The 14,377-nt window shown below is 48.2% G+C and overlaps 1 protein-coding gene across 1 annotated transcript in view; it reads left to right on the forward strand.

Moving 5' to 3' along the window:
- The first annotated feature begins 9,167 nt into the window (after positions 1–9,167).
- EZR (ezrin) overlaps positions 9,168–14,377 on the forward strand; it is a 125,786-nt gene continuing 120,576 nt past the window's right edge. The window contains exons 1-2 of the mRNA XM_073575688.1: positions 9,168–9,277; positions 10,895–10,969. Coding sequence (XP_073431789.1) covers positions 10,958–10,969 — 12 coding nt within the window. The 5' untranslated portion in view covers positions 9,168–9,277; positions 10,895–10,957. The remainder of the gene's footprint in view (positions 9,278–10,894; positions 10,970–14,377) is intronic.

Here is a 14,377-nt window from a genome sequence, read left to right on the forward strand (position 1 = left end):
ATGGGAGACCGCTGGGTGTATGGCTCTGGATTCCTGCTGTGCAGAGTCAAGAATCCGATGCTTAACAGGAGCTTTAAGCTGACGATCGCTGATGATTGGAGATAACTTGGTCCCTGGCAGTCACGTGCACTGCAGTTCTCACTGTCAGCTAATCGTGAGAACTTGACACATGCATGGCAGTTCTTGCTATCAGCTCATCGCAAAAACTGCAGTGTATGCAAACTTCTGGCTGAAACAAAGTAAGACATTATTTAAATTAGTACACATGCATAGTAAGCTGCGTTCCCACACTTAATACCCGTGTGACTAAGAAGATAATGTGATTTTGCAGCATCTAATGATAGTGAATTGGTAATTTATGTAGCGGAGGTGGAGCATCTCCGCTACATAAATTGATATGCTGCGGTCTGGAAAGACGCCTCGCATGTCCGTCTCCGCAGGGAAGCCGGAGGCATCTCAGGACACATAGTGGAGATGGGATTTCATGAAATCCCATCCACTATGCTGTAACATCTGACCGCTTCGTCCAACCCACAGCGTTTACTGACCGTGGGAACATACCCTAAGAGACTCCTGCACTGAGCAGTGGGGTTGGACATGATGACCCTGAAGGTCCCTTCCAACTCTAAAGGCCCCGTCTCACATAACGAGATCACTGGCGAGATCGCTGTAACGTCACCGATTTTGTGACGCAACAGCGATCTCGCCTGGGATCTCGACACATAGTGGCGACCGCCGCCCCCCCCCCTGCTGGATATCGTTGATCGTGCCTGAATGTCCCAGGCCATTTAATTAGCGTCCTGCTGGCCAGCATACATCGCTGTGTTTGACACCGACGAGCGACCTAGTTGGCGACGCAGAACTCAGGGACGTAGGCGTGAGTCGTCAGAATAGCTGCTGTGTGATAAGGTGCCGAGGTCGTTATATGGATCGCCAGATCATTGCTGCATCATTGAGTAGATCTGTCTGTTTGACAGCTTACTAGCGACCATTTAGCGACGCACCAGCGATCCTTACCAGGTCGCATCGTTGTCGGGATCGTTGGTGCGTCGCTTAGTGTAATGTTACCCTTACATTCTGTGATCAGTGTCCCCTAATTGGCTGCAACTGTCACGTGATGTGACACTTTGTTTATGTCACAGGCTGGAGGATGGGGGACTTATGGCTCAGAACAGACGAGCTACGTCAGTCCAGGCGTTCAAGGGGTTGCCTGGTGAAAGCAAGTTATTATTTATACATGGGATAGGAGATAATGTAAGGAGGGTAAGATATGATGTTTTTCATGATCCCCTTCCCTCTGATTGTCTTCCAGTTCTAAATGTTTACAGATGTGTTTTATGATAATTGCCTGCGGTACTGCTACTTGTATAATTATGTATTACCACTCACTGCTTATGGTATTGCCACTTGAATGTGTTACCATTGTATAGAAAACTGTATATATTCCCTTGCATTCCTGTTTTATAATATTGCCTATGTATTATGTGTTCTTTGTATATGTACAGTTACGGAAAGTTAGTGTATCCTCCTTCGGACATTAGAGGAGGGCACTCTTAGTGTATAGTTTCCCCATAGGCTGGGTAGTTGTAATTATGTTGCGGGGCACTAGGTGGGGGTATACTAGTGGGGCCTGGTAGTAGGTTCTTAGAGGGTTAATTGTAGGAGGGGCTGCCGAGAATAAGGTGAGTGAGGAAAAGTGGTTTAGTCAGACGGGGCCAGGGAGCCCAAGTGTCCATATGGGCTATAGGCCTGGACAGCTTGGCAGTCATGTAACATTAAGTCATTATTGCCCAGGTTACCCGGGGCCACTGCATGCTTTAGCAGTGGGTCAGAACAGGAAAATGAAGATGTGGCATCTTACCGCCTGGGTCAATGCTTTTAGGGCAGAAGTTGGCTGGACTAGAGAGATGAAAGGAGTTGGAGCTTTGACGAAACCAGTACAGACAGGCCGGATACTTCACCAGGGGGCATCACCAAACGTAGTGATTGATGAATTCATGTCTGGGGTGAAACAGGCTGAAGGAAATGTCATTATAGTGAGGTCAAGCCTGGAAGGAACTGGGAAGCAGTCTAGTGCGGTACGGTCCGGGCGTGTACTGCACAGATGTGACAATTAGCAAGGGAAAGATCAGGAAGCAAGCAAATGTTATAATGTATCAACTGTGGATGTAACATGCGAAATCCTAAGTAAAGAAAGTGTTAAAGTTGTTCTCGGACTGTGTCTCCATTGATGGGGGTCGCCTAGAAGAGGGACCGTTATGGCCTGGGAAGTGCCCGGGTGAAGATGACTCTAGAGATGCAGGTATGCCAAGGAGCATAGTATTGTTTCATGCAGAGGAAGGACTGGACACAGCTGCCACCTGAATACAGGTCACAACTACGGTCTTGTTCCTCCCCTACAGGGCCGCCATCAGAGAATTACTGGCCTGACCTGCGTATGGGGGGCCCGCATCGGGCCCTGTCTCATCTGCTCACCGGGACCCTACCGGCATGTAAACCAGGCCCTTAGCGGCGCTGCGGCAGCTGAACGCAAATTTGTGACAATTTATTTTGTCCCATAGACTTTAATTGTCGCCGCATTGTGCCAGATTGTTATGCGTCGCATCCGGTTTCTGCCGGACAGGGCAATAAATAGCCGTCCGGAGTCTGCAGAAAACGGTCCCTGCAACGTGTTTTTCCCAGCACCGGACCGGCTTTTGGTACAGCGCATACCCGGAGACTGTGAATTTAACCCTACAAGTGGCGAATGAAAGGAAAATAATTCTCTCTCTCTCGGGGGCAGAAGGCAGACACGGGGGCAGAATGCAAGACATGGGGCAGAATGCAGACATGGGGCAGATTGCAGACATGGGGGCAGATTGCAGACATGGGGCAGATTGCAGACATGGGGCAGATTGCAGACATGGGGCAGAATGCTGGACATGATGGGGGCAGAATGCTGGACATGATGGGGGCAGAATGCTGGACATGATGGGGGCAGAATGCTGGACATGATGGGGGCAGAATGCTGGACATAATGGGGGCAGAATGCAAGACATGATGGGGGCAGAATGCAGTCATGGGGGCAGAATGCAGTCATGGGGGCAGATTGCAGACATGGGGGCAGATTGCAGACATGGGGGCAGATTGCTGGACATGGGGGCAGAATGCTGGATATGATGGGGGCAGAATGCGAGACATGATGGGGGCAGAATGCGAGACATGATGGGGGCAGAATGCGAGACATAATGGGGGCAGAATGCGAGACATTATGGGGGCAGAATGCGAGACATAATGGGGCAGAATGCGAGACATGGGGCAGAATGTGACAGTGAGACACAGAAGGGGGCAGAATGTGAGACACGGGGGCGGAATGTGACAGTGAGACACAGGAGGTGGCAGAATGTGAGACACAGGAAGGGGGCAGGATGGGAGACACATGGTGCAGGATCATGGGGCAGGATCATGGGGCAGGATGGATACGATGGAGACAGATGGGGAGATCATATGGGGCATAATGGATACTCATGATGGCGGGATGGGAGAATATATAGCTGAAGCCAGAAATGAGACACACGGGGGCCAGGATGAGGGATATTATTACCATAGGGGCTAATTAAGGGATATTATTACTGCAGTGATATATTTATTTTATTTCTTGAGTATATGGTTTTACTGTAAATGGGGGGGCGGTCCTGTTACTGTGCAGAGTGATACTACGTTGCCTTTTTTCTTCATGTGATGTAATGTAGAAATTGGGAAAAAATAAGTAATGTGTTCTGTAAGTGGAGTTCTAGATAACTGTGTTATTTCCTGCAGAGACGAGCCCTGGCTGGAAGAACTGTTGGCGGTCTGTGCTGGATGAAAGATGAAAAGCAAGGATGAAGGACTTCACCTAGAGACGTCACTGGTGAGTTAGTGTGTTTCCTATACACTGACACTATACACTTTATACTATATATAGAGGTCCTGTGTATAATATCACCAGTGATCACTGTATTACCTGTACACTATATACAGAGCTCCTGTGTATATTGTCATTGATCACTGTATTACCTGTACACAGACACTGCATACTAAGTACAGATCTCCTGTGTATAATGGCACTTATGGTGATAGTATTGTGTTTTTTTTTATTACTGATCAGTATTGTAGTATTCAGCCACTATGTGGTGGTAATATGTGGTCTGGACATAGTGTTGCGGTATTTGTCCCTTGTATGTGCTATTATTTGGTCAGTTTGTGGCGGTAATATGTGGTCTGGTCATGGTGCGGTGGTATTTGTTCCTTGTATGGGATATTATTCGGTCACTGTGGTAGTAATATGTGGTCTGGTAATGGTGTGGCAGTATTTGTTCCTTGTATGTGGTATTATATGTCACTATGTGGTGGTAATATGTGGTCTGGACATGGTGCGGTGGTATTTGTCCCTTGTATGTGATATTATTGGTCATTTTAAAAATTGAAAAATAAATAAAAATATACTGTACCTAAATTGTATTGTATATTTTAACAAATATTTAATAGGTTAGCGTAGAGTAGAGCTTGGCCAAAAGTGTCTACAGTGTTGTGATGGCGGTTTAAAAAATCTTTTGGCCAAAACAAAAGCTGCCGGCTATATGTGTGATCTGGTGATGGGGACTGTTAATGTGTGATTGGTGAGAAGGCGGTGGGACTGTGGACAATTTGAGGGGTGGAGCCTGGGCGGAGTCTAAGGGGGGCTCTGAAAATTTTGCCAGTATGGGTCCCCGAAATTCCTAGTGGCAGCCCTGCTCCCCTACACTAACATACTGATCAGTGTGGGTCTTACTGCTTGGACCTGCAAAGTTTGTCAGAACTGTGAGTTATTATCCCAAATGGGGGACATTTGTCATCATTACAATATGGAGCAATAGATAGGATGATCAAACACCTTTCCATTCATTCACTATGGTGTTCACGTTAGAAGTCAAGCACAGCGCTCTACCGCCTCATAGGGAATGAATGGTTGGGTGGTCTAGCATGGTCACTGCTGCTCCATTGTAACAGGGATAAAGGTGATCCGTACTGCTAATCAGTGACTATCACAGGATTCGGACCCTCACTGAGCTATACATTATCATCTATCCTGTGGCTGGGTGATAAGGGGATTTTGTGGTGAAAACAAGTTAAGAATACATTTTTTTAACTTTATACAGCACTCTAGGATCATTCATAAGGGTTCTACAGCAGTAGACAACCCCTTTAAATATTATATTAGGGAATTGTGCTATGCAAAAGATAAACTTCCCTATAGGCCACGTTCACACGTTCAGTATTTGGTCAGTATTTTTTTTACATTAGTGTTTGTAAGTCAAAACCAGGAGTGGTGACGTGATGTGTTTCTATTCTAGCTGTCAGTGCCAGGCGCTGCCAGGTGCTGCAGATCAGCTCTTAGTCCTTGCAGCACCTGGCAGCGGCCACGCAATGGTGCACAGCGCCGCGGTGTTGCATTCTGTGCTCGGCTTAGGCTATGTGCACACGGTGTGGATTCACCCGTGGAATTTTCTGTGTGGATCTTGCAAAATCCGCAGGTAAATCCGCAGGTCAAAAGACCTGCGGTTTACCTGCGGATTAGCCTGCGGTTTGTCACCTCCACAATGGAGGAGATGGCAAACCTCAGCGGAATCCGCAGAAGAGAATGACATGTCAATTCTTTCTGCGGATTTGAAACCGCAGCAAAAACCGCACAGAAAAATCTGCACCATCTGCACAGCGGTTTCAATTTTCCATAGGCTAGAATGGTACTGTACATCACCTGCAGTTCTGCTGCGGATCCGCAGGGCCAAATCCGCTGCGGATTCGCAGCAGAATCCGCACCGTGTGCACATAGCCTTACATCTGGCCACAACTGGAGATTCCCGGAAAAGGTGTTATCCGAGTGACTTACGTTTGAGTCCCAGCGGATGTCGACAGCCGCATGATATGCAGGGATGGCCTGTTTGTTAGGCACTAGAGGTGATGATGGGGGTACTTGGTGGCACTAGAGGTGATGATGGGGGTACTTGGTGGCACTAGAGGTGATGATGGGGTACTTGGTGGCACTAGAGGTGATGATGGGGGTACTTGGTGGCACTAGAGGTGATGATGGGGTACTTGGTGGCACTAGAGGTGATGATGGGGTACTTGGTGGCACTAGAGGTGATGATGGGGGTACTTGGTGGCACTAGAGGTGATGATGGGGGTACTTGGTGGCACTAGAGGTGATGATGGGGTACTTGGTGGCAGTAGAGGTGATGATGGGGGTACTTGGTGGCACTAGAGGTGATGATGGGGTACTTGGTGGCACTAGAGGTGATGATGGGGTACTTGGTGGCACTAGAGGTGATGATGGGCGTACTTGGTGGCACTAGAGGTGATGATGGGGGTACTTGGTGGCACTAGAGGTGATGATGGGGTACTTGGTGGCACTAGAGGTGATGATGGGGGTACTTGGTGGCACTAGAGGTGATGATGGGGTACTTGGTGGCACTAGAGGTGATGATGGGGTACTTGGTGGCACTAGAGGTGATGATGGGGGTACTTGGTGGCACTAGAGGTGATGATGGGGTACTTGGTGGCACTAGAGGTGATGATGGGGGTACTTGGTGGCACTAGAGGTGATAATGGGGTACTTCGTGGCACTAGAGGTGATGATGGGGGTACTTGGTGGCACTAGAGGTGATGATGGGGTACTTGGTGGCAGTAGAGGTGATGATGGGGGTACTTGGTGGCACTAGAGGTGATGATGGGGTACTTGGTGGCAGTAGAGGTGATGATGGGGGTACTTGATGGCACTAGAGGTGATGATGGGGTACTTGGTGGCAGTAGAGGTGATGATGGGGGTACTTGGTGGCACTAGAGGTGATGATGGGGGTACTTGGTGGCAATAGAGGTGATGATGGGGGTACTTGGTGGCACTAGAGGTGATGATGGGGGTACTTGGTGGCACTAGAGGTGATGATGGGGTACTTGGTGGCAGTAGAGGTGATGATGGGGGTACTTGGTGGCACTAGAGGTGATGATGGGGTACTTGGTGGCAGTAGAGGTGATGATGGGGTACTTGGTGGCACTAGAGGTGATGATGGGGGTACTTAGTGGCACTAGAGGTGATGATGGGGTACTTGGTGGCACTAGAGGTGATGATGGGGGTACTTGGTGGCACTAGAGGTGATGATGCGGGTACTTGGTGGCACTAGAGGTGATGATGGGGTACTTGGTGGCACTAGAGGTGATGATGGGGTACTTGGTGGCACTAGAGGTGATGATGGGGTACTTGGTGGCACTAGAGGTGATGATGGGGGTACTTGGTGGCACTAGAGGTGATGATGGGGTACTTGGTGGCACTAGAGGTGATGATGGGGGTACTTGGTGGCACTAGAGGTGATGATGGGGGTACTTGGTGGCACTAGAGGTGATGATGGGGTACTTGGTGGCACTAGAGGTGATGATGGGGGTACTTGGTGGCACTAGAGGTGATGATGGGGTACTTGGTGGCACTAGAGGTGATGATGGGGTACTTGGTGGCACTAGAGGTGATGATGGGGGTACTTGGTGGCACTAGAGATGATGATGGGGGTACTTGGTGGCACTAGAGGTGATGATGGGGTACTTGGTGGCACTAGAGGTGATGATGGGGGTACTTGGTGGCACTAGAGGTGATGATGGGGTACTTGGTGGCACTAGAGATGATGATGGGGGTACTTGGTCGCACTAGAGGTGATGATGGGGTACTTGGTGGCACTAGAGGTGATGATGGGGTACTTGGTGACACTAGAGGTGATGATGGGGTACTTGGTGACACTAGAGGTGATGATGGGGTACTTGGTGGCACTAGAGGAGATGATGGGGTACTTGGCACTAGAGGAGATGATGGGGTACTTGGTGGCACTAGAGGTGATGATGGGGTACTTGGTGACACTAGAGGTGATGATGGGGTACTTGGTGGCACTAGAGGAGATGATGGGGGTACTTGGTGTTGGACAGCCCCCTATGGATAGGTTATCAATATGTGTGGCATGCGTACAGCTACGGACGTGTACACATTAACCGTGCTGTCTGTGAACTGTGTGATTACTCGCAATCATCTTCACAAGTTTCTTCAGCTTCAACATATTTTTACAGATGCTAGAAAAATGAAAAAAAAAAAAAAATTGTGCCCTATTTTTGCGGACTGTCCCGGAATCCCTGGTTCTTAGCTGCGTCTAAGGCTATGTGCACACGTTGCGGATTCTGCTGCGGATCCACAGTGGATTTGGCCCTGCGGACCCGCAGCGGTGTACAGTACCATGTTAGCCTATGCAAAACAAAAACCGCTGTGCAGATGCTGTGGATTTTTCAGCGCGGTTTTGCCACCGGTTACAATCCGCAGCATGTCAATTGGTGCTGAATCCGCTGCGTTTTCACACCTTATCCTTATGAGGTGTGAAACCGCAGAGCAAAACCGCAGGCTAATCCACAGATAATCTGCAGGACTTTACCTGCGGATTTCACCAAATCCGCACGGAAAAATCCGCAGATCAATCCGCAGCGTGTGCACATAGCGTTAGGCTGTGTGCACACGCTGCAGATTAGGTGCGGATTCATCCGTGCGGATTTTGTAAAATCTGCAGGTGAAACCGCAGGTCAAAATACCTGCGGTTTTATCTGCGGATTGCTCTGCGGTCTTGCCCTGCGGTTTTTCATCTCCTCAATGGAGGAGATGGCAAACCGCAGCAGAATCCGCAGAAAGAATTGACTTGTCAATTCTTTCTGCGGATTGAAAACCGCAGATAATCCGCGCAGAAAATTCCGCACCGTCTGCACTGCGGTTTTTGATTCCCATAGGGAATCATGGTACTGTACACCGCAGCAAAATCCGCAGCGTGTGCACACAGCCTTACTGTGGCAGTGTGCCAGTCCTATAAGAGCATGGCTCAGGCTGGTACAGTGCCAGTCTCCTGGGTCATAATGGTGGGTTACGTGGCAGCATTGTGCAGAAGGTCCTGCCCGCAGTAGGGTATGGGTGTCACACCTGGGTCTGTGCCCCGTCACCCACCTGTGGCAGAGCCACTGGGTGCTACGCCATAGGGATACACTGCCGGCCACTTCTGACGGCAGGTTTCCTCGGCGCTTCTCCTATGGTGACGTGCGGCTCTGGAGGGAGAGGCAGCCAGGTAGTGACACCAGGTCGCAGCCGAGGGAGTGGCGGCCCGGAGGGCGGAGGGAGGGACCTGCCGCACTAAGTTTGCCACTCAGCAGCCATATTGCAGTAGGAGCACCCGGGGAGAGCAGGGCACCTCGGGCAGTGACTGGCATTGGGGTGAGTGTCTGTGCTGCAATATTTCTCCCGTGTACCCTCAGTAAGGAGAACCCGGTGGCGGCGGGTGGCACCAGGATGGCGGACCTTTAGTGCCAGCAGCCTCAGGGGCACAGTTCTCCTTATGCGCTGGAGCTGGTAGGGGACGCACCTGTTGTGGTGAGCCCACCAGCATGAGGACCCCTGAGAATAGTCACCCTGTATGGAGTCACTCTGTGGGGGGAATATGACCCTGTGTGGGGGAAGTATGACCCTGTGTGGAGCCTACTGACCCCGTGCGGAGGGCACAGACGCTATGTGGAGGGTACTGACCCCGTTCGGAGGGTACTGACCCTGAGTGGAGGGCACTGATCTTGTAGGGAGGGTACTAACTCTAACCATGTGTGGGGAATACTACTGATCCTGTATGGATGGTAATGCTCCATATGGAGGACTGACCCTGTGCCAGGAATACTGACGCTCTGTGGGGAGCACTGACCCTATGTGAACAGTACTGACCCAGCGTGAGGAATACTGAATCTCTGTGGTACTGACGCTGTATGAGGACCACTGACCCTCTGTGGGGTACTGATGCTGTGTGGGAAGTGCTGACCCTGTGTGAGGAGTACTGATTCTGTATGGAGAGTACTGACCCTGTGGTAGGTAACACCCTTGTGGTGGGTAGAACTGACTGTGTGAATAATACTGACCCTGTGGTGGGTAGCACTGACCCTCTGTGGGGTACTGACCCTGTGTGAGGAGTACTGTGCATGGCAGTGTGACTCCTGTAACTGGCGTGTGTGCCGAGGTGCCATGCTTGTCTGGCATAGTGCATAACCCAGGTAGCACGTCCTCTGTGTGCGCAGAGCATGGCAAGCGTCTGAGCCCATTTTATCCACTGCACAGGTAGAAAGTGGCAGAACAAGTTACTTGTCAGACAGGTAGAGGTGGGGCTGCCGAGTGCCTCCGAGTGCCTGCTTCACTTCTACCACAGAGCATTGCCTCCCGCTGAACTCTGCCTAAATAAGGGGTCATTCACCTGGTAGCCACAGTGTATTTGTGAGAAACACATGGCAGTCAGTAAGGCCAAGTGCCCGCACATGGCATCCACCTAGAAGGTTGTTATATGATAGACTGAGAAAATGGGGAGTTCTTCCTTCCCACATGTCCCCATATCTAGTACTGCTACTGTGGAAACATTTGGGTGTCAGATAAGTGGAGAGTGGCGATTAGGGCGGTATCTTGCTGTTGATACGAGGCAGGTTGGCACCAATGTGACCTGGAGCTCTGCCTCCCCTATGTGCCAGGGGTCCGCTGGGTGCTAATTAATAAGGAGCATAGTAAGATTCCTAACTGAAGAGCTCGCCCTCAGCACATGCTCAATGGGTATGTGGAAAGCGGCCACCCTGAGTATGTTCAGCATTATGGGTGTGGTGGAAATGACCTTTTAAAGGTTGTAATTGGACTTTCTGCCGCTGGGTGAGGCACGCTCCTTCATAGTGACTTGTCCAACTTATGATTCATAGACCTTACCTCAAAACCTTAAATGAGCTGCTTCCCATAATAATCCTCACATCCTGTAAACGCGTGTCATAAAGACACTTACAAATCTAAGTTTAGTCCCTTTGTTTTTGTTTCCAGGTGAAATATTGGTCCAGGAATCTAGAATTTTCGAATTGGCAAGACTTTGAGAAAGAACCAACCATGCCAAAACCGGTAAGTGTGCAGGATGCCATCTCATTTCTTGTTTGGTATTATGTTTTGTTATGTCGGACACTTATACCGTATCAAAGGCGTTCTCCAAGTGGTCAGCTGCTTCCATTGCTTGACTGTAGGTAAACTACACAGCCTACATTAGGGCTGCAGAGATTGCATTGGTTTCTTTGTAAATGAAGGAGGGTCTCCGTCATCTGCTATCTCTTATTTTTGTTCTATTTTTTAGTCCGTGCTAATTTTCGGGCGGATATGGAATACTTAGTATTGCAGTGGTGCTTAGCTCTGCCTCAAGCCACAGTCGTTCTGTGTTGCAAATTGACGCTGTCAAAAACAAATTAGGAAGATTAAAACAATCGGATCGTCATGAAATCAATTTTTGTATGGAATGATCCTTTTAACTTTTATGACACCTGGAAGAATGTGGAAGTGAGGGCGACTCGTGATTGGCTGCGATGGGCTCAGGTGCCACCTTCACTTCCTCATTCTCTATGTCATTGATGGACGGACAGCTCTTCACCAGGATGACAGCTGGATTTACCATTCCTTTATGCTGTAGAAAAGCTTTTGGACTTGGTATAATATTACATATACTGTTTTTAAAGCTTCATTTACATTACCTTCCTTGGAGTGACATACACAATACACAATTGTGCGCGAGATCGGTGTGAAGCTTTTCAGGGAGGCTAGTTGTCACCGAAAGGGTTGTCATTCTCATCAGACTTTGGTCACAGTTTGATCAGAGTGATATCAGTTTTGATGTGGAGAGAAAAAAAAAAGTTTCTCCATTCTGGCAGTCCGTGAAAATTGTACCACACTTGGGTCTGATTTTTATCACAAACACTCGGATCAATATCGGACACGTCTCCGATTTTGTTCCACAGACCACTCAGTCCTAGGAAAAATTGGACAAGTGCTTAGCCCTGTAAAATATCATGGGTATGAGTGCTATTGACGAAAACCACGGACAGCACCCATCACAGACAATCGGTTATGTGCATGAGCCCAGAGTGACTTATCTCCAGTTTCTGGTGACTCTCACATACTCTCTGTATTTGCAACATGTTCGGCCTGTACGTCGGAAGGTATAAATAGGCATTATTCCCCAACATGTCCAATGTATCCTATATGTGCCACCCAATAGCTTTCAATTAGCAAACATTTTTGCACTGACCCTTTTTCCCCGACTAGCTTCCTATACAGTAAAAAAATAGGTGTGTCAATGCAAGGAAGGTGGCAAAAAGGACTCTTCTGCCCTTCGCTGGGTAAATGGGAGCTACTATGTTCAAAATTAGTGTTTGGCTTGATTTTTCGCTAATGTATATAGCCACCTCACAGTTAGACTGAAAGATAATTGTGAATAAGCGTTTTTAAGAATGCCCATTTCAGAATTCTCTTGCCATGTAAACAGGCTACTAATCACCCGATGAGCAACCAAAATGCTCGTTCATCAGGTGAAATGATCTCTCTAGCTCACATTTTCGTCCATTAGAAATGTATAGTGAAAAACTGCTGTTCACTTTTGATGATTTTTCTTTTAGTCCCTTTAGTATGTGCTCATAATGTTCCTTCAGAGGGCATCACCTACACACAATGAGTGCTGAGATATAATTCATTTTCTCAACAATAGATGTAACTGGTGGCCTGAATGTTATCAGGATTTGGAAGCTCACACAATGCACCTGTCATCAAAATAAGAGTTACGATTGCCTGCTGACCAATGTAGAATTTGTGTTTGTGTGGGTAACTAAAGGCTTTTAGACAATGACAGATCTGCAATTACATTTGGTCACAAGACTTAGCAATAAAAAGTCATGTTCCAGTACTGGCTCTGAATCTAGTAACAACAGAACCGAGGACGTTGTGCCAAGTGGCCCATTGTCTGATGGCCACACTCTAAGCAAGACTTAATATTAAAGTATATATATATGTATACACACACGCTAATAATAAAACTACACTGGGCAGAGCTGTGAAGTGCATGGGAACTGATCTGCAGTACCTGAGAGCGGCCACTGCACATTTGTGGTACCCCGGCTCCAAACTTCGATCTGCTGCAAGACCTGCAAGCAGCTATTAGCATTACCGGTTTCTGGATCACCACTGAACTAATAGGTCAAAAATATCTAAAAAATAGGTTATCAATATCAAAGTCCTGGACAACTGATTTAAGGATTTATTGCGTGATCACTTGAAAGATTGATCGCAGGAACGTTTTGTCCCGATTAGTGATGAGCGAGTATGCTCGTTGCTCTGGTTTTCCCGAGCATGCTCGGGTGTCCTCCGAGTATTTTGGCATGCTCGGTGATTTAGTTTTCATTGTCTCAGCTGCATGATTTACGACTGCTAGACAGCCTGAATACGTGTGGAATGCCTGTTTGTTAGGGAATTCCCACATGTATTCAGCCTGAAACGAGCAAAACTAAATCTCCGAGCACCCCAAAATACTCCGAGATCACCCGAGCAACGATGCTACTCACCCATCACTAGTCCCGATCATTGCCCAGTGATTAAGGCCTGGGCCACTCTGATTTTAACTATTAAGTAACAGCTGCAGCCCTCCCAATTGCATACAACTCAATGTATTGCTGCCAACAGTGGTTCAAACTGTAAGAAGAACCTCACTATTGATTGTTCGTACTAAACCCTCACGATGGTTGCAACATGTAAAGATTTGAGGTGAGCAAATTTGTTCGGATTCGCTTCTGAATATGATCGGCATCAACTATCGTTTTTGCAGTATTCGTCGAAAACAGTGAACATCATTAGAGTCAATGGGAGTGGAAATTAACGAATATGTTCGGAACCGATCATAAGAAATATATTCGGCACGAATATTGTTCGAATATGGCCCGAGTATGTAAAAATCAGATTCAGGGACAAAATCTGAACAACTTCGCTCATCTCTAGTAAAGATATTAAACAGGTGCCTAGAGACTTGCTATAGCCTCCATCAGCATCAATGACAATTTATTTATCAAGTTCCGACTTCCAGTTTTCATTTTTTTTTTCTGAATGAATAGGTGCGGCTCGGAGTTCACAATTTGCCAAAATTCTCTCTTTTCATTTTGTTTCTTTTTTAAGGTATTCGTTTTGTGTCTCTGGATCGCTTGTCATGAATGTGTAAGGCCGGTTTCACATTTGCGCTTCAGGGCGCAGCGACGGCCTGTGCACGGCCTCCGCTAAGCCCCGCCCCTGCCGCGCCTCCATCGGTAGCTCCGCCTCCGGGCGCATGACACTGCATGCATCCCCTATCTTTATCACTGAGGACGGAGGCCGTGCGCAGTATGCGTTTGGCGGCGCCTGCGTCCTTTTGACGGTGCGCCAAGCACAACCTAAATGCACCATTCTGTATATCATTTGTTGCTATGTTGATGTCTTTACCTCTTTTTAAGCACAGTTGCCTTTTTG

This window comes from Dendrobates tinctorius, unplaced genomic scaffold (assembly GCF_039654945.1).
Source record: "Dendrobates tinctorius isolate UK_male_01 unplaced genomic scaffold, ASM3965494v1 ptg000046l, whole genome shotgun sequence".
NCBI classification, from domain to species: domain Eukaryota; kingdom Metazoa; phylum Chordata; class Amphibia; order Anura; family Dendrobatidae; genus Dendrobates; species Dendrobates tinctorius.